General features: G+C 34.4%; 1 protein-coding gene across 2 annotated transcripts; it reads left to right on the top strand.

The window, feature by feature from the left end:
• The first annotated feature begins 795 nt into the window (after positions 1 to 795).
• Positions 796 to 21139, top strand: LOC111070836. 2 transcript variants are annotated; one of them, XM_022361793.2, is made up of 7 exons: positions 796 to 898; positions 16271 to 16387; positions 17136 to 17389; positions 17457 to 17573; positions 17805 to 18209; positions 18289 to 18721; positions 19193 to 21139. In XM_022361793.2, the coding sequence occupies exons 2-7, from the start codon at positions 16367 to 16369 to the stop codon at positions 19457 to 19459; spliced, it is 1497 nt and encodes a 498-aa protein (XP_022217485.2). In that variant the 5' UTR covers positions 796 to 898; positions 16271 to 16366; the 3' UTR covers positions 19460 to 21139. The 2 variants fall into 2 exon arrangements, with proteins under 2 accessions (XP_022217485.2, XP_022217486.2); XM_022361794.2 differs by lacking the exon at positions 796 to 898 and adding an exon at positions 5470 to 5661.
• The last annotated feature ends 944 nt before the right edge of the window (positions 21140 to 22083 follow it).

Below are 22083 nucleotides of genomic sequence, written 5' to 3'. Positions count from 1 at the left end.
AGGAACGTGCGAGTCGCTTCTGGGGACGCGACTCTACTTATACCCGTACTCAGTCAGTATATACATTTTTGAGCATATGATTTTTTAGAATTTTTGAATAAAAAAAAAAAATTTTACGTTTTACATTTTTTTGCTACATCTGTTATCTACATCTACAATGTATATTTTACATCTAACATGTAGATTATAGATGTACCATTCATATTCTACATTTCTTCCACTAGAGGTTGCTCGCGCACTGAACGCGGCAGAGTGTGCGAGCGAGAAAGAGATAGGTAGCGGGTCTCTGGCAGGAGGGGGCGGAAGAACCAACAGAAAAGTAATTTCTTTATTCTGGCTATAATTATGATCCGATCTAATTCAGATTTGGCAATACACTTGAGCCTGGAAAGCAAATTTGGTTGCCCTAGCTCTTATAGTCTCTGAGATCTAGGCGCTCAACAAGACGGACAGGCAGACAGACAGACATGGCTATATCGACTCGGCTATTGATGCTGATCAAGAATATATTTACTTTATGGGGTCGGAAACGTTTCCTTCTCTGCGTTACACACATCCACTTTTACCACAAATCTAATATACCCATTAACCCTTTTTTGAGTACGGGTATAAAAACATAGTTCTTTAACAATATTTAAGGCCCCAAATCTATCAGAAAGTGTCGGTTGGGGCAAATTCGATTTGGCTGAGTAATGTAATGTACATATGTATATTTAACATTTTCGTTGGTGGGGTACACTTTTCACAGCTTAAAATGTACCAAAAAATACCTACTTTATCGATATGAAAATCGTCGATGTTAATGTAATGTTAATGTAGTGTTAGATGTTTCGAGTGGGTTTTACAATTCAAATTCGATTTTTTTGTTCAAGCGTACGGTCGGGAAAGTCGTTGCAAGGTACATTCCAGCATATTTAAATTGCGAAACGAGCTAATAGAAAATAAATGTGATGAAAATTTAAATAAAGTGAAATATGCTTACATATGTGCATATTGCATATTAAATATTTTAGTTGTCTTACATCCAGTATCTATACATACATACATATGTATGTATACAGCTAGTAGGTGGTTTTCGCAGGATACCTTTTGCGCATGCTTTTAGTATGTTCAAATGTGTATACATATAAATACACCTTCACATATCAAGATTTTCTATAGATTCCATTCATAAATTAACCAAATACCGAAACAGTCAGGTACACATATTACTTCAAATGGATTCCAATTTCCAGATCTCGCGCGAGTGCTCGTTACACTATGTCTACGCTATCGAATCGATGCTATAATGAACCATTTTTAAATAAATTAAGCGTAATGTAACCTTTGTTATAAGTTAATTTATGAAAAAATTTAGCTTTAACTAATATTTAAATGGTTTAAATGTGTCATTGTAAGTTTTAAAAAAATTTCTACATATGTTTAAATCCGTTGGCAGCCTTTACCAACAGCGATTGTATGATTTTTCCTTCTCTCTTTTCCTCAAGATAAACAGAACTAACAGCACGATAAACCTAAAGTATTTTCTGTATAAAATAAGATTTGAATACAGCTTTGAAAAACCTTTTGCGAAGCATAGAGGGAATGAATCATTTCCAACCCCTTTAAAGAACAGATAACACTACCCGGCACGATTTTTGCTCAAGGAACCAAACCAACTTTTTTTTCACATAACTTGACTATCTTACATTTGGTTGTAATGAACTTTGCCTTTCTGAAAAGCTAATTGATGCAGCTATAAACTTGACCCAAGCCTTTTGTTATTTCAGCTTACCGGTTTGGAAATATTTAGCTTTCAAATGCAAAAATGATAATTTTTGTGCAGTATTTGTTACGAAATTTTGATTTAAAAAAAACAGGAAAAGTAGGTTTTGTTCCCTGAGGAAAAAAAATTCGATTATGTCGAGTATGATCAGAATTCGAGTTGACATAGTAATAAACGACTGTAATGAAATATACATGTACATAACGTAAAGTGATTAAACTTTTTCGCATTATTTTCTTTTTTACTGCAAGCAGTAATCTTCCGATATTGGTGGAAAAAGGTGTTCTGCTTCTAAAGTCTATTTTTCAAACCTAGCCAATTTTTCCGATTGAATGTTCGTAAATTGTATGATGCATTCATCATAAAAGAGGATAATTGATTCTCCTGTTGCCGCAAATTCTATCTTCTCTTTTGACATAATTATCATCTCTTTTTTAATTTTAAAATCTTGCTCCTATAGTAAATACCTGGTGAAATAACGAGCCAGTAATAACGATAGCGTCGGTGCGCCGAATGAATATTAATACCCTAATACCTTTCCTCTTCCAGCCTATATGACAATAGTAGTCCGATTTTAAGTATCATATAAGCTTACTTTCAGAACAGCGAATTTGTGTATATCTATTAAAGTTCAATTTTAAGAAAACTTTGTGAGTAAAAAAAATTAATACGTATATTAACACTAATGTTGAATTATTTATAAATTATGAGTTGTTAATTTAACATTCGTTCTTATGTCATCTACAGTAACGGACACAGAAATCCGGTCAGTTTAAAGTTAGCTAACATGAAACTTTAAACTGATGGCGCGAATTCAAAAACGTCTAAATTAGTCGGGAAATATTTGTATTGCATATTTTCATTTATTAGCTGTTAATTGATGACTTTTCTACATTTGACATAGCAGAGTTTCAATAAAAATTTAGCTATTAGCACCAAAATTAGGATGAGTAAGTCCTCATAGCACAATTTTCTAAGGGTATCGAAAACTGTACGATAAAACGACCAACCGCCGCAGCAAGAAAGAGAAAGACTACCCAAAAGGACCTTCAAACTAGGATCGTATTTGTAAACGATAGAGCGTCGAAGATCGGTTCAAGTTGGCCAAAGATATTAGAAGGGAGTTTATTTAGTCGGTAGGTCTTCAGAAGACAGGAGTTAACGGTCGTGAGCCAGCAAAGCAACCACTTTTGGCAGTAAAAAATCCTGAAAAAGCTCAAATTGGTCAAAATCAATAATACTTGGACTGTAAATGGGTGGAGAAACGTAATGTTTGTAATAATATCAAGATAAACCAGTTTGGTTTAGTAGTATGATGAATGATAGCCGTAAAGATGGTAAACGCTTTAAAAATGAGTGACCAAAAAAAGGTGTGGCAAGGTGACAGCAGAATGGTCTGGAGAATTTTTTTATTATAGAGCTTGGTATCTGGCATTAATAGACAGATAGGTAAATACGGTCAAAACAAATTTTTAGGGATAAGCTGTACTTTTCGCATTCTGATGCCCTCATCTTCTAGGACGATTCTGCTCCTTGCCACAGTGCAAAATTGGCTTAGTTATTGAATTGTGCTATGAACTATTATAAAATGTTGATTTTTAAAACGTTGAGTTTTCTTTAGCAAAATAATATTTGCAATGCAGGGAACTAGGACATTGGACTGGCCGGGACATGGTCCTGATCTCAGTCCGATCAAGAACACATCAACGCTTTTATATGAAAGCAGACCACCAACACTTGATCAGAATTGAAAAAAAAAAATGTAAACAAGCTTAACAGTTTAACAAAATAAACAACAAAAAATTCTGAAATCTAGTCTTACCCAGCTTTCGCGTAGAAAACTAGTTCTTAAACACACAGGATGTTAAAGAAGAGTATGTCTCTAGTAGAGATGGGCATGGACTGCAATTTTCCGACACGACCCAACACGACATGAAAATTTTCAACACGATCTAGCACGCACGGCTAACAAATTTCCGAACACGGTCCAACACGAAATATTATACTTATTTTTCATACTTTTATTAACATCGATTTCAATTACATATACGTTTTTATTAACATAATTTTATATAAAAATAACAATTTATCAAGGTTAGAGCTTAATAAGCGTGTACGGCGTTCATTTAATATTTGTCCCGAGGTAGAAAACACCCTCTCGCTTGTAGCCGAGCTGGCTGGAATATTTAATATTTTTCTATCTAAAAGTTGTAAAAGTTCATGTTATTTGCATTCTTCCAAAATTTTAGTACATTTCTATCCGGCAATGTAACTTTAGATTTTTTGTTCGTCGTGTTTTTTCGTGCCAATTTTGCTCTGAACGAACACGCACGCCCTTGGACAAAATTTAATTTTTCAACACGCACACGCGGGCGCGCATCGTGTCACGACGTGACACGAAGAAAACACGGTCCATGCCCACCTCTAGTCTCTACTTCATTACATACTCTTCAATAACACTACTCGACAAAATCGAACTTTTTTTTCCTCAAGGATCCAAACCGACTTTTTCTGATAGATATGGGGATTTAAAATTTTTTAAAGAATTATGGTTTTTTTTCTATGTCAAAACTTTTTTTTGAAGAATTTTTGAAGTCTGGTATTTTTTATTTAAGCTTTTTTCAGAGGTAGCGCTTTTTTTTTCACATAGCTCTAGTATCTTACGTCTGGTTGTAAAGAACTTTGCTATTTTGAAAAGATAATTAAAACAGCTAGAATTTAAGCCAAAACACTTTGTGATTACAGCTTACCGTCTGGGAAATATTAAGCATTGAAATGCAAAAATGATGATTTTTGTGCGGTATTTTTTACGAAATTTTGACTTTAAAAACTCAGGAAAAGTCGAAAAAAAATTATATCCTGTGTCCTCTATTTTTTTGTGTATAGGTGCATTAATTTGGCGTCGTTTAAGGTATCGCTCATTAAAATCTATGGAGAGACTTTGGAGCTAACCAAACCTAAAAAATGAAAAAAATGAACAAAAAAATACCTTTTCGAAAAAAAACAAGCGCTACCTCTGAAAAAAGCTTTAAAAAAAATACCAGTTTTCAAAAATTCTTCAAAAAAAAGTTTTGCAATAGAAAAAAAAAAAATATCAGCAATCCATTTCTAAGCCCCAAATCTTTAAGAAAAAGTTCGTTTTGTTCCTTGAGGAAAAATCGTGTTGACTAGTGTAATCATAGAATCAAACATTATACCAGAACAGTTTTATTTCCTGATAAAATACCTAGAGTGAATTTTCCTATACAAATATAAGAGTGAAAAATTATTATTTATTGATTTAAGGATTCTTTTGAAAACAAAGAAATTTTGGTTTAAACTTTTTATGTATTTCTCTAGCCTTTTAGTTAGTTTAATAAGCTTAGTTTAATAAGCTTTTTCCTTGAGAAACATACCAAAATTGTATAAAACAAACAAATTCACTTATTTTTCAATGTCCGAATTTCTGTGTCCGCTACTGTTTATGATATACTGGTCCCTTCCCTGTGAATTGCATATGACTGCATAAATTAAAAACTCATAGACCAGAGTGGATAGAAACAGGCGAACATTGCTCTCTCATCCAAACAAAAACATCCAAACCGGAAAAGTAATATGTATTGCTATTTAGTCCATTACCCACTACTCATATTTTTTAACTAAATGTATTCTTAAATGTATCAATTGACATATTTTTCAATGATTTTTCGGGTTTCTTACAACAGGATGATACAAATTATATACTTTTTTAATTTGGGGATGGAGAAGCACGATTCTGAATCTTGGAATTCTCGTAAACAAAACCATCCAACGTATATGCGCCACATAATAGATGCAATGGGACTGTGGGTGGAGAAATGCAGCTTCCTTTTTATGAGTAATTGTAAAATTGGAAAATCCAATAAATACCGGAAAAAGTAATTAAACTTTTAAAGCGGACATTTGCACATTTTCAAGCTAAATGCACTGTTACTATTTCTTCAACCAGCACCGCACTTGCACTATTAAACGCACATATAAATTTTTGAATGCTCACTACATTTAAATATATATACATAATTCCTTTAAGGCAATGTAAATACAATTACAAGGGTCCACAAGAAACGTTGAGCACAGGTGAACATTTTCGTATGACTTGGAGAAGGAGAGACCTCTCTTAGTTATCTTGTTACTTTGTTTCTTTTTTACAGCTATGTATGATCGCCTGCACATTGTGCTAACATCATCGCGTTAATTCTGTCTAAACAAAATATCACATAAAAACGGCCAAAAATATATTTTTGGTAATATATAGGCATTCAAATTATTAGATGAATGGTGGTTGTGGAAGTGCCCGACCCCTACAAAATTTTGTGATATCACACTATTATAAGCGTATTTTCAAATATCGAAAATCTGTGTCATCCACAGTTTTGAAGAAAATCATAGAGAATGAATAACAAAAAAGTTTTCGCTTTTCCGGATTTATTAGGTCAGAATCAATTGATGTTCGGGACTTAAGTTGCTCTTCGATGACTTTTAGGATTTCGTTTGAGGATTTTGCAAAGCTTCACGTTATGGCGATGGGAGCACAAACTAAATCTTTCTAGGGTCTGTTGGCCAATATGTGGGACGGTGCCAGAGAATTCAGAGCGATTTCATTTTTATTGTCGTTTTCACAAACCAAATTCGAACTAGGACTAGGGTTGACATCTTATAAGATGAACTTATTGATGGGTTAATTTCACAGTTTTAATTTTCTTATCATTCAGGCAGGATCCGGTTTTCATATTCAGTTTGCGTTTCACTTTTCATTTCAAGGCGCTCTGGAATCCAAAAAAGTCGATTTATTTACTCCCTTTACTGTTCCTGCTGTTATACCCACGCGTTAGTGCCAGCTCATACAAAAAGGCCACTGTTATGTTTAACAGAGATTTATCGATAGCCAAGCTGTTCGGAGGAATTCAATATTTGTTGTTGACCTGACCAATTTTTTCAGATCAAGTTTTGAGGTTGGTTTAAAAAAAAATTATTTATAAAAAGCTCAATTGACCTCGAAATGGTGTCAAATCCATGTCAATGCATCAATCAGTCATCTATTTTTTTCATCTTGCAATTAAGATTCGTTTTGTTTCGGCGAGAAATATGTTGCCGTTTTAAAAAAGGAAAAGTCTTGCGTTATACGAATGCGGAAGCACCTGACTTTTCGTTTTGAAAAGTAAATCACATTTTTTTTTAGGTGAAAGTCGGAGCCTGCCTGTATATATATTTATAAATGGAGAGATACAAATGTGTAATGCATTATCACATGAGATCGGCAGTGCAGATTAGTATACATTTGTGGAAGTAGGCGAAGAGGCAATATTCATAGTTGAAGATGAGTTCTAAACTCGAGATATTATTCATCAATTGAGTTATAATATGCCTGCTATTAGACGATCAAACCTTGGACGACGACACGTCGTTAAATAAGTAATCGGAATGTCTCGATTAATCTAACACAAGTGGAACGTATAAAAGTAAATGAATGGAGACGTGCCTTTATTCCACACGCGCTGAAAAATAACCACCTCAAATTCGACCAGTATACTTGAATCGCGCTGCTTTCGAATACGATTGCGCAATACCTACTGCGCTGCGTTGATATCGGTGCATTGTCTACCGTATGCCAGCATTGCAATGCATTAAAGTTTCAATCGGAAACCCCCGGTATATGCTGCGCTGGTGGAAACGTAAAATTGCCCGTTTTAACTCATCCGCCAGAGCCATTGTATTTGAACTATTTTTTATTATCAATCTGGAGTTTATCTGCAGCCGTTAAAATATTTGATTTTTTTAAAGCTGTACTTTTATAATTTCAAAGCAAAAAACATCCAAACAGCGCGCGCCAACCAAAAAATTCACTCGGCGACTCTAGCAGTTGTGTAGCAACTATCCGTGCATGTCAGCAATCATCTGTTCAAAAAAACAAATATCTGAATTGTTTGGTAAACTTAAGAAAGGTTATGTGTGAAGAAAAAAGATGGCGACAGAAGTGTCAGAAATTTCTTGAACAAAAACGAGAATAGAAAATAAAATGAACGTAGCTCAAGAAAAAAATGTGAACACCTATGAAAAACATAAAGAAGCCTACCAATTTTATGTGGACAAAATAACCTGCAAATAAATTTAGAAAAAAATGTCTCATTAACCCCATTGAACTTAGTTGTATATTCATTAAACTGAAAGTTGACGGTGTTATGACTGTCAAAGATTGGCTTTGGCAGATGTAAAATTGAATTTTAAAACTCAATGAGTGCCAATAAATGTAGGATGATTACCTTAAAGAATCATTGTTATGAACCTAAAATTTTTAATCAATTCGGTTATAAAACGGGTTCAATTTTTAATATACCAACATCCATTTCTGTCGAATTATTAGCTGAATACATCGACTCTCCGGTTCCTATTGAGAAATTTATTAGAATTAAAACAAGAGATAAGAATAACAAAGATCACGTTCGCATTCATTAGAAGCTATCTGTACTGATGTGATCTGGGCGAATTGCAAAGAAAATGACGTAGCTACATATATTTCTTTCCCTGCAAGAAAGCGAGCGTACGCAATACAAAAATGTATGACGGTGGAAAATTTATCTAGATTGGAGGTCAAAACTAGATATCCGGCGCTGTTTGGCAAGACGGAATCAGTTGATAGTTTTTATCACGATGCTTCTCCACAACCTTTTCGGCAAAAATCGACAAATGAAAATATACTGTATCTGTAAATAACAACTATATTCCTAAAAAATACTGGGACGAGGCAATTGGAAGACTTTTTAGATTAAGAAATGCTAATAGTACAAGACTAAACTCTTTATGGGTGCATTAGAATATATTAAAGCTATTTATAAAATTAGAAAAACAACATGAACACAATTTCCGATGCAATTTCAAATCCATCACCTCAAAAGGAAATGTTGAAAAAAAAAAGTGTCAAGTTACATAAACGAATCAAGCCAATAACAAGTGCTTGGAATGATGTTGAACATCAAGATTTCTTCAAGCAAATTGCAGACATACCAAACACTAACTCTTGAGCATACTACCATCCCATAGCGATGGGACCATTTCGCTAACTAAAATTAGATGAACTTTTTTTTTTTTAAATCCAAAAATCCCTGTTCAGCAAAAGGTATAGATAATATATTTTATAAAATGCTACTATCTCTTCCCTTGGACCAACATGAAAATCTTCTTTCATTATTAAACTAAATTTTCTTCAATATAATTATTTCTGATAGTTGGCGAATAATAAATGTGATCACTATACAAAAAAAAAAGAAATTTAGACGCCTCCATAGTCTCAAACAACAGACCTATCTGCCTCCTAAGCGTTGTATTTAAAATAATGTAAATAATAAATAAATAATAAAAGATGTCAACATACCTCTGCTATTTCGGAAGCTAATAAATTTGGAGTTTGACATAGGCCATATTAGGTTTACAGTTTGTTTTTTGAAGAAAATGGTTTTGAAATGTGGCAAACAGGAAAAAACTGTTCACAAAGGCGATTGCCATAGCCCAATACATTTTAATATCTTTACATCAGATTTTCACTCTATAAATGGTGAAAAATGTATTCTATTTCATTATGCAGATGACTTTTTTTATTTTATGCTTTCACAAAGTCTTCAATTCGGCTAAGGACATTCTAAAAGAGAAAATAAATGAGCTCAATAAGGTATGCAGCAGTAATAACTTAAGATTCAATTCGACAAAACCTACCGTAAGTCATTTAAATAATAGAAGACGTCCATTAAATATAGTACATAACAATGAAACACTAAAAAAGTTAGATAAAGTAAACTACCTTGGTAGAATAATTGCTGCCAGTAATTCCTCAGAGTAACACATTGATGAAATGATTTCAAAATCAAATTAGAATAACATGTTTTTACAAATGCTCAGTGGGTGTCACTTTGTAGTGCATCCAAGCAAATCTTTAAATTTTTACAAAGCCTTTGTACGCTCCAAATTAGAATAGAATTAGAAATTATAATGAAGAATTTGGTATCATAAAAATCAAGGTCCATATCAATTTTCATCTTAGACGAGCACTAGGCCTAATAAAGTCCACCGCGGTAAATATAATTTACAATCTAGCATCTGAACTTCCACCTGAATACAGTCTAATATTTATTGCAGCAAAGGAGTTGGCTAAGGTTTTTGCCTATGGTCTTCCGGCGTCATCGCTTTTGGTCAGTTCTTTTACGTCGAAGTCTACGACGAGTTTAAAGACATTTTGAATGCAATTGTACCGATCACAAATGTATTTAGTTTTAACAGTAAAATTTCAAAGACACAGATTTGTTCAAGGGCTCATGTCCACACAAAAAATATGCAAGTAATGCTCTTATAAATTCTTTAGGTCAAGAAAAATGTACACATTTTAAATCTAGACACTTCAATTTGATTGTCAGTTTCAGTTTCTTTACCAACAAAAAATATCGTCACTCACAGCTGAGCTGAGCCATTAATAGGGCCTTGGACCTTGTCATTTCCGAAAACTTTCTTAAAACTGCAATCCTCACTGATAGTGTCAATGGGTTTATAAAGAAAAAAAAATACATCCCGGTAATTACATTGCCAAAGAAATAACAAACAAAATGGAAAACGCTCCCTGTTTACTCGTAGTGGAGTTTCATTACATTCCAAGCCATGTACACATAAAAGAAAACAATTAGCTGATATTGCTGCCAAAAAAATGCTAAAAATAATGTCTCATTCTTTGTTGCTCGCCGGTCTCTTAAAGACGCTAGAACACATATTTATAATAATATTAAAGAAGATTGGGAAGGAGAATATATTACCTACGCCACGGAAAGAAATAAAGGTTATACAAATTTATTTCCATATATACGGGACAACTCATGGTTTAAAGACAAAAACTGCAACCTAAACCATTGGGAAATCAAACAAATCACGGAATAAACAAAGTTTCGCTTGAAATGAAATGAATGAAAATAATAAATAGCAATTTATGTGATAACTGCGACCTACCAGAAGACACTTTAAATATAATTTTCAAATGTCCAGCTTACTCTCAAGAACAAAATCGTTTTCCAATACTTATTGATTGATTCTTTGAAAAAGCACCTATCGCATCTTACAAATGAATTTGTTGAATTCACACGCATAGCAAATATCAAATTGTAAATCAAGCACGCTAATAGCCATATGACATTAAACTTTGCTAACTGTCTAGCCGGAGAAATAATGATGGCCTTATGGGAAATGCCTCAGGAAATGCGTCAAGCTGGCTGTCCAGTTGAGTTGGGAGCAGCGCTGCGGCAGAATTTATCGCAAATTTTACTTTGCGGATACAATTTTGCTGGCTGGTGTCTGTCTTCTGCTGGAAAACATCATTGTGTGTCAAGTAGTGCCTCAGTTGTTCTAATAAAAGCCATTAGACGTGTCTAGAGACGGCTACGAACAATAATGTTGCATTTTGTCTCTAGTGCTATCCCTCTCTACGCAGCAAAATTGTCTTAGTCTAATGTCATTTGGCTAAAAGTGTTTGGGTCCAATTTATATCTGCATTTATCAGCTTGAGAACTACAATGTTCAATACAACCAGATGTAAATTCTAAATATATGTAAAAACACACAATTTCGTAAAAAATTTTTTTTTTATACCCGTACTCAAAAAAGAGTTAAGGGGTATATTAGATTTGTGGTAAAAGTGGATGTGTGCAACGCAGAGAAGGAAACGTTTCCGACCCCATAAAGTATATATATTCTTGATCAGCATCAATAGCCGAGTCTATATAGCCATGTCCGTCTGTCCGTCCGTCTGTCCGTCGGTCCGTCTGTCCGTCCGTCCGTCTTGATGAGCGCCTGGATCTCAGAGACTATAAGAGCTAGAGAAACCAAATTTGGTTTCCAGACTCATGTGATATCACACTGCTACAAGTGTATTTCAAAATTTCGCCCCGCCCCCTTCCGCCCACACAAAAGACGAAAATCTGTGGCAGGCACAGTTTTAAAGATACGATAAAACTAAAAACGCAGTATCGTAGAGAATGCCCATATCTACCAGATTGCCGAATCTGAATTAGATCGGATCATAATTATAGCCAGAATGAATAAATTCATTTTCAGTTGCTTCCCCTCCCCCTCCCGTTCCAGACATCGCAACTCATTTTCCTTCTCGCTCGCACACTCTGCCGCGTTCAGTGCGCGAGCAACCCCTAGCGGAGGAGATGTAGAATCTAAATGGTACATGTACAATCTACATGTTAGATGTAGAATAGACATTATAGATGAGATGTAGATAAAAAATGTAGCAACAAAATGTAAAATGTAAAATTTTTTTTTTAATTCTAAAATTCTAAAAAATTATGCTCAAAAATGTATATACTGACTGAGTACGGGTATAAGTAGAGTCGCGTCCCCAGAAGCGACTCACACGTTCCTTCTCGTTTTTTATGTTACTTTTAACCCTGTTGATTAGTTGATTTATTTGGCCTCCACGTCTAATACGGGAATTACATTTTATCGTTAAGTACAGTTTTGGCCCAACTGCTAGTGTAGTAGACTTCAATTTACAAAAAATCGAAAACAAGACGGTATTTGACGGTAAAGTGTGAGTTTTTAGTCTTTTTAGTCTTTAGTCTTTTAAATGCGGGCTTCTTTGTTAGGAGTGCAAGGACTGAGTCGTGACTCCACAAGCTACGAAAACTGATCGTAGCGTACAGTAAATCTTGGTGTGCCCATATTCCTGGAAATTTCTTGTAAAGATCTGTTGTGATTTAGTGGTTCTGCGGTGCAACAGGAGCTGCAGTTTGTAGATTGCGGGACTTCGTTTTTTCCTTGGCTTTTTTGGGGTTCCTTCTCCAGCAGTTAAGTTAATTGTTCGAGTTTTCAGCCAGCAACGCAAACATTTTGGTGTTGTTTGGGGTCAAATTTTCACTGGCAGTTGGGCTCGCAACCTTCCAAAAGGTATTTTTTGTTCATTTTTTCCATATTTTAGGTTTGGTTAACGAATTTTAGCTCCAAAGTCTCTCCACAGATTTTATTGAGCGATACACAAAAAAATAGAGGACACAAGATATAATTTTTTTTCGACTTTTCCTGAGTTTTTAAAGTCAAAATTTCGTAAAAAATACCGCACAAAAATCATCATTTTTGCATTTCAATGCTTTATATTTCCCAGACGGTAAGCTGAAATCACAAAGTGTTTGGCATCAACTTCTAGCTGTTTTAATTATCTTTTCAAACCAGACGTAAGATACTACAGTTATATGAAAAAAACAAGCGCTACCTCTGAAAAAAGCTTTAAAAAAATACCAGATTTAAAAAATTCTTCAAAGAAAAGTTCTGCCATAGAAAAAAAATATATATCATCAAACCATTTCTAAGCCCCAAATCTTTAAGAAAAAGTTGGTTTTGTTCCTTGAGGAAAAATCATGTTGACCAGTGTTATCAAAGGTTACCTAAGCAATCGCCTCCCAACAAGTGTCCAATGTCCCAGGTAAGGTGATCGGTGGGGATGGGATCCATGGTTCGTTACACCCCCCCTTTCTTCCGGGTGGGTGATGAAGAGATTTGTGGCGTTGCTTGGCGGGTGCTGAGGTTCGCCCTTTTCCGGGTTATCCTGTCTTTTGGATTCGTCGCTGTTAATCTCGTCACTTTAGCGTGGCGTCGGTAACTTTATATTTTCTACTGCTGTTGTGATCGTGGCCTTTCTGCTGTTCTGGGTGCTTTATAGTTGGTGCTTGGTGGGTCGATTATCCCATATGACGATGGTTTTCTCGGCAGTTTTCTTTGGTAGCTATTTGTCCAGGCATTCTCGAATCTGCGGTGCTATGTCGGGTGGCCAAGGATCCGTCGGTAGTTCTAGGTCGTCTTCGGTGAGTTCGGTGGCTCCGGGGTCAAAGGTTTGATTCGGGTTTTTCGGAAGGATGGGTTTGTCAAATGTGCTTGACGGATCGATGCTCCGGTGGTAATCGCTTATGTGGGCGATGATCAGGAAGGCGTTAGACGTGGGTAGAGTAGTTTTGTAGCTCTGGCGGAACACTTGGGTGGTATTGTCTCCAGACTGGTGCATGAACTGGCTCGGTTGGATCGGCGGCTTCGGAGTCAAATGGCTGGCTGGGCTCTTCGGGTAAGAGGGTTGTGTCGAAGGAGCTGTGCGTTTCGATCCTCCGTTGGTAGTCGCTTATGTGGGTGTAGTACTCGTGTTATACTACAGCCAGACTGGTACGTGAACAGGTGAGTCGCGATGACGCCTCTGGTATCTGTGTTCTCTGCAACCGAAATGAATTTTGATCGATTTCGGGATTTAAAAATTATTGTAGTACTTTATTTTTTTTATGGTGTAATTTTTTTTTAAGAATTTTTAAAATCTGTTTTTTTTTCATGGTTTTTTTCAGAGGTAGTGCTTCTATTTTTCACATAACTTATATAAGATACTTATATCTGGTTGCATAGAACTTTGCAGTTCTGAAAAGCTGACAAATACAGCTATAAATCGGCTATAAATAATTCTTGGCGTTTTGGTCAAACGGCTGCAAGTTGACCGTTTATCCATAGATTTTAATGAACAATACCTTAAACGACGCTCAATTAATGCGTCTATCTAAAAATAAAAATGCAAGACAAGAATTATTTTTCTTTCGACTTTTCCCGAGTTTTAGAAGTCAAAATTTACAAAAAAAAAAAAAAATTATCGCAAAAAATTATGAAATTTGAAAGCTTAATATCTTCCAGGCGTTAAGCTGCAGATACAAAGTATATGGGTCCGATTTATAGCTGCATTTGTCAGCTTTTCAGAACTGCAAAGCAACCAGATATAAGATACTTAATTTATGTGAAAAATAGAAGCACTACCTCTGAAAAAAAACATAAAAAAAAAACAGATTTTAAAAATTCTTTAAAACAAACTACACCATAAAAAAAACCATAATTTGTTAAAACATTTTAAACCCCGAAATCTATAAGAAAAAGTCATTTTGGGCCACAGCCTAATTCTAGTGTTATCATTGATGAAAACCATACAAAATTCAAATATAATCATTGACATGTAAATTTTAAAATTTATAACTTTTAATGATTACGTTCCCTGGTTTTTGGTGTTGTCTGCCATTTTCTCTGTGAGTCTCAATTAGGTACCGGCGCGCTTGTCTCCGTTCTAATTGTCGTTTTTGATTTTGTTCATCACGTTTCCCACGCATTAGTGCCAGCTCCTATAAAATGGCATATTTTAAAAATAGCACCACAGACTTATCGATAGCCAAATCGGGCTGCCACAGTTGTTCGGAGGAATTTATATTTGTTGTTGCCCAGACAAATTTTTTCCAATCCAATTTTGACGTTGGCTTAAAAAAATTATTTACAAAAAGGGCACAAGATTTGCAATTTCCAAATTTTGTTGTATAAAAAGCCGCTTACTTTCATTTCTAAGAGAAATATGTTGCCGCTTTGAAAACGGAAAATTCTTGCGTTTTACGAATGCGGGATGGCCTAAATTTTCGTTTTGAAAGTAAATCACACATTTTATGTAAAAGTGTTGTTTTTTGTTTGAGCCGATGTTTTTCACATTTTGTTGTGGTGGACTCTGGCAAGAACGCTTAAAGGCAAACAAATATATTTTAAAATATCACTTAAACGTAAATATATTCATTTTTTGAATCACTTTGACGAATTTAGAACGTCAATAAATTGTATAACATTATTTAAACATTGACTTACAAATATAAATCAGAGCTCAAAATTAAACTAAGACCAAAAATGAACAGAAAAGAACCAACAAAAAAACAAGAACGAACGAAAATAGCTGATGAATAAAAAATAACGAACTAAAAGAATTGGCTAAGAGAACGACTTAGTTGACTGAATAAAAATAAACGAACGAACTTGTTCAGAAAATTAAACGTTGTTTATCCAACACTAATAACCACTGAATTTTAAATGTCAAAATCATCCCTTATTTGATCAACACTGATCAAGCAGAATAAGTTCGTTTGTTTTTTGCAAAACATCATTCAAAATGAGTAATAATATTCTTTGGTAATGCATATGGAAGTAAGATATTTTATCTTTCGACATTAAAAAAAATCAAAACTGTGTTTTTCGCTCAACAACACATTTGCTGCTCAACAGCCCATTTAAGCTCTTAAAAGAACCCTGTTTTTCGTTCCTATTGTTAGCCGGCCTTCAAGAAAACCTTCCACAACTTTTTCAGGTGGTTAACTTGATCCTAACGACAACTAACCGGTATCGTAACCAGCAGTCTAGAAACCGACGCTTACTTATTATATTATTATGATTAGTTTTATTATTAACATATGAAAAATGACACAATATACAAATATCTTAAATTTAAAAAGTCAACTCTGTGTCGGTGTAATTTAAATGTTTACTGGAAACGGCATTTTGCTTTTTATAATGAATGCTAACACTGAGCTAATAATTTTCAAGCTATGTGCATGCTTTTTTAACACAAAAAATAACATTTTTTCTCTCATGAATTTAATTACCATTTTTCTCCGATTCCATAAATAGAACAAAATATTTGAATACATATCAATCCGATGCAAAAACGAAGTCAGTTTTCTATTGATTTAATCTCTTCCGGATTCTAAAAAAGCCATTACTAAGATGCATTGTAACCGGCTCTTGGTGCGTATACAATTTTATATTATGTTTTATATATTCGAGGCTGTCTTGTCATTAAGATACCCGGATAGAGGGCGGAATATTATTAATATTATTATTATTAATTGAAATGAAAGGCTAGGTTAAGTTAACCCGGACGGAACTTTTGAAACCACGAGAGGAATTTATGCCTACGCATAATGTTTCTTATTCAGAAGTTGATGGCTGGGTGTGTTTCCCGCTTCTAGGCATTGTCGTGCACGTAGACACGTTATTAAAGGCTTCGGATCCCTAGCACATACTTTTTGGTATCAGCCGATTCTAATGCGCAAATCAATAATTTCAATTGTTTTAAGAAAATGAAAGGTAATAAAATGCACTTCTTTGGCTGGGGTCGGTCTTTCCCAGGCATATCCTGGCCAGCAGCAGCAGATGGCGACGCCTCCCGTGAAACCGCCGCCGACCACCGTGGAGAAAACATGTTTTGAAAACAATATTTGTTTTATGTTCATAAAAATTAATAACAATAAATAATAATATACAAAACAATGACTAAGCGATTGCTAGGTCAGGGCGAACTGTGTCTTGAACTGTGCACTGCAGTTTTAACTGCCGAACTCACCAGTCGAGTTAGAAAGGAGCTACGGACCATATATATGCATGTACCTGTCTATTTCGTTGGTCTAACCTAAACGTTAACTAATTGTGTCAGTTGACCATTTGACGATAAAACTACAAAGTGGACTTAAATCTTTATATTTATTCCTTGCAGATGAAGTATATTCAAATAGATATATTGGTGATCCTGATAAGCCTAAAACATGGAAATGGAAACTACCTAGGTGCACGTGGTCGCGAATATCCTTCGCAAAGAAATGCGAATAATAACAACGGAGTCAAAAGTGAAGATTCGTCCAACGTAGTAAATTCTGGCGGAGTGAGGGCGGTCGGGGAAGTGTTTGTACCAAAAACATTTTCTCTTAACTCACAAGAGCCAACATGCGAACAGCTTCGGGCAATGTGGATGTAAGTAATTACCAGAAATTCATCCTCAGAAACTCGAAACTACTTACCTTGCGCGTACATACAACAGATTTTCAAAAAGGCAATCTCGAGCTGCTGAGATAACAAATGAAATACCGACATATCGTGACCCCTTTACATATAATGTTTGGGATCCCCTTTATTCAACTTCACGAGTTTTGGGATCGTAAGTATTTATCTTAATTTTTAATCAATCAAAAAATGATATTTGACCAAATAAAAGATTTTCAATTGGTACGCGGTTTTTATTTAGTTAAATTACATATATATGTATATATATTTACAAAATTACATTTTTCACTTTTCAGTAAAGTTTTCTTCAGTCTCTTTAACCAAAGACGTAGGAACTTAAATATACAATATTAAACTTATTTTTCTTGTTTTTGTCAAAAATTAGAATTCGGATGAGCGCAAGAGAAAGAGCACGATCCCCTGTATTTGGTCGTGTTGTGAGCCGAGAACCAATTACGCCGCAACGTATGACGTTTGAGCAGAGGCAGCGATTTGTGGATTTTGGATCAAGTGGCAGTGGCGGCCCAATCCAAGCTCGGATATATGGGGCTGAAGGACGTCAGCAAAATGCAGGCACACGTAGGTCAAGTAAAAATCGATACATGGGAGTTCCCAACGGTACGGGTGCTAGTTTGAATGGAAACCAAAACTCGGTTGCTGTACAGGGCAGCTTTCAGAAACTTAAAGAGCTCATATGGACGGAACGTGCTAAGGAATTAACGCAGCAACGACGAGATGAGGAGTTAGCTGCACGAGCAGCAGCGCTTAAAGAAATTGCTAACGGTCAAATGTAAGAACCTAAGTCTAAGTAGTGAATCGAACTTTTGCAGCTTATGTAATATTTTTAATGAAATTATTTGCTCTAACAGCATTCAGTCGTCTTACACGCCCCAACCCATTAGTCCCTCTGATTCTATTCTAATGGATGAAAATCGAAGTCCTGAAGGTGGCAGCTATCAATATAGCGACCATAATCGCATGTCAATTTTAAGCGGGCAAAACCTTGAGAACAACAAAAATAATAAAAATGAACATGGGAATCGAGTCCGAGCAACCACACGTCGTGTTGGTAATTCTAACTTCGCTCTTTACAATGGTAACGCTAGACAAGCGCACAAGGAAGCTGAAAGTATGTTCTCTGGAAATTATGCTTCAGCTCAATCAGGCCGCGGATCCCGCATTCAAATACCTGCTACAGAGTTATTTGCAAGTGACAGTGATCATTCTGTTATTGGAATTCCAAGGACTTACCCTATTCGACCATCCCACTTCAGAGAACGAAATCGGTCCTTGCTAAAAGAGGTGAGTCGATAATCCCACTTAAATTACCCAATCCACACCCAAATAGGTTTTAATTTAAATAAAGTTTTTCTGGTTCTTCTTTATGGTGGGGAATGTAGGAACCGTTTTCTACATTCAGAAAGTCCCCGGTTTTCACTTCACAAAAAAGAAATTGGTGTTTTTTACTTTCCAAAACGCCGCTACCACACTCGTAACAAAACTCTCGCCGCTCTCTCGCAGCTGTCGCTGCCCAATTTTGTTATCGATAATTCTCTTTAAACATAACAACATAACTGGGGATAACATCAATAAATTTTGCACTGAACAGTACAGGGAGTAAATAAATGACCTTTAGCTGAAAATTAAAACGAAAAGTGAATGCTAAAACCGGAGACTGCCTGATTACATCGGAAAAAGTAAAAATAAGATCTAAAATTACAGAACTGTTCTTTTGGTCGTATGATATTAAACTTAGCTAACTTTATTTTTAAGCAAACACCCAACGAGCACTTCCAACGTTTTATAAGAGGATTGATGTCATGGCCCTTGAAGGGGTCACCTACAGAACTACGAAAAGATCAAATAGACTCTAATGGAAACCATTTTAACCAATTGGACATACTCGGACTTCACTCCAAGCCTAGTTATGTCAACTATTTAGCTGACTTAGTGAATGACAGTCAGTTAAATTTCCTAACGCAACAAATACCAAAACCTGAACAACTTGATAACGAATTCTCCGAATACGTCAGCTATTAGTTCCACTGAAAATAGCTTCAACAGTTTTCTTTCGAACGTAACTTAATTAACTAACTTTGCTTTACTTACATGTATGGATTCTGCACATTATTAACATATATATTATTTGATTATATTTAATTAAAGTTCCTTGTGTTTCGAAAAACTAGAAAGAAAAAAAAAAAAAATACCTATTATTATGCTTAAACATATACAAAAATTTTGTAATTGTAGCTTGTTATAATTACATAAATATCATTAATTCACAATTCTAGATATACCAACAAATTGATGTTAAATTTAATCACACTCTTATTTCTTTACATCAACAAAAAAAACCATCTGATATGCATAAGTATGCATACCTAAATATTTATCATGAAAAGTTTGCATTTCAAACTATAGTCAATTTCAGAAAAGTTTAAAAGTATATGGCAAAATTATTGATTTTTAAAAATTGAGCGAATTTATATTTTTGTTGTTTTCTTATGTTCATACATTCATATGTACATTTGTATGCACATACATATGTATATGATTGATGTGCGTGCATATTAACGAATAAATGTACATACTTACTATCTTGTATACAATAATATGACAACGTTTGGAATTAACCAAATACTTCCAACAAAAACAATCAAAACTCAAATAGCATAGTTATGAGTGTATAAAGTCAGAGTCCAGGGCTTATCATATCATCCAGTTGCTTACAATCATAAACATGTATAGAGCCAAAATAAAATAGAACATTAGTAACTCACACCAAAGTACCTACATACATGAGGATTATACAAAAAAAAGTTTACTAATTAGTTGTGGAAAACATATCACGATATATAATAAAGAAAACTAGATAACCTTTTTTGAAAATTATACGTACGTATGTACTTAACTATGTATGTATGTATGTATTAACAATATTTACATATTCATGTAAGAAAATGCGTTGACTTAAAAAAAACACTACAATCAGCACTATAACGTACCATTTAAAAGTCTTGACAGGAAAAGAAGCATGATTATGCGAAAAAATAATACCTATCAGATCCAATTATTCTTATTATGATTCTATATTACTTGTTTTTTGGAAAACATTCATATGTACATACATATGACAAATGACACATGTGTACACTTATTTAACATATCGGACTTTACAAAAAATATTCCCGCAATTGGAATATGGATATTATTCAAATCGATATTAAGGCACATATACTACGTACATATGTATGTACATATATTTTGTACTAAAACTTGTAAAGAGTAAAAAAATGCAAAAATTTCAAACTAAATATTAATATATACATATACGTTATTTGGAGTACGTTACCCAATTCATTTTTGTTATGGTAAATAAATGCTTGTACATAACCACTTGTACTCATAAAAAATATACCTAAGCATGTCTTATACATACATGCTTGTATTGAAATTGACAATAAATTAAATTGTGAGTTCCGTGACAATAATGACATAATTTTAATATATACTATACATATAGAAGTCATAGTATACATTTATAAATCAAAATAAATATATTTTTGAATGTCAGCAATAAAATACGTATTGCCCTTCAAAAAAGTTTAATTGTCTACGCATGGTTGCTGTTTTCAAAATCAAAATTAACCGAATTAATAAATGTTTAATTTAAGAATGTATTAAGAAGTTATTTGTAAAATATAATAATGTATATGGAATAGTAAAGAATCTGAAAATAAAAAATACGTACGATGAATGCTCAGAAAATTTCTTTTAAACTAATTCTCTTTAAAAAACCTTTAGTACAAATTTAAGGTTTTAGCTCTTTTAGTTGTATTAAGCTCTAATTTTCCTGCATGGGATGGCGGGATGATGGCGTTTCTGCCTGCGATCGGGCATTGAATATCAACGTTCAAAGAAGAAAAAACAGAACTCATTGTGTTTCAGGAATTTTAGAGTTCATAAAATAAAAGGTTCTATTTTTTTGCAGGAACTATCCAAAAAAACTATTCTACGAATCAACGACATGGGACTATGGCAAAATTAATACTGTCATGGGACCAGGCCTGCCCAAGTCGCTTGCCTGTCCTGTCGCACAGTGGGGCCTAAGACGAAAAGCGGTGGCAAAAGACATTTTTTGAGGAAGGGCTTTGGATAATTTGAATGACAAATCATCTGACAAAATGCTTTCAAACATGGAAACTATAAGAAAATCAGTTTTATTTTTTTTTCTTAGGAGATATGAGCACTTAAAGACCATTTATTAAGTTAGGTGTAATTTACTCAATTTTGACGCAATTAATGCATCTTTCATGCCGAAGAGTAAACTATGTTATTTTTGATTCTTGTTTCTGTATTTTTTCTACTTTTATGCCCGAACTTAGTCAGTATATATGTGAGTTACATCTGTCATCTACGTTTACAGTGTAGATTCTACATCTCCTCCGCTTGGGGGACGTACGCACACTGAACGAGGCAGAGTGTGCGAGCGAGAAAGAGAATGAGTAGCAGTTGCAGCGCTGAAAGGGTTGGGGTTTAATCAATTATGAAAATTAGTTTCTTCATTCTGTATTTCTATATTTCTGGTAAAAATGATCTCCGATACTGAGTTTTCCGTTTTTTTGTATCAATCTTTAATCTTTAATACTTTGATACCAAAT

This window comes from Drosophila obscura, unplaced genomic scaffold (assembly GCF_018151105.1).
Source record: "Drosophila obscura isolate BZ-5 IFL unplaced genomic scaffold, ASM1815110v1 contig_187, whole genome shotgun sequence".
Classification (NCBI taxonomy): Eukaryota; Metazoa; Arthropoda; class Insecta; order Diptera; family Drosophilidae; genus Drosophila; species Drosophila obscura.
This window is presented reverse-complemented; position numbering and strand designations above follow the sequence as displayed.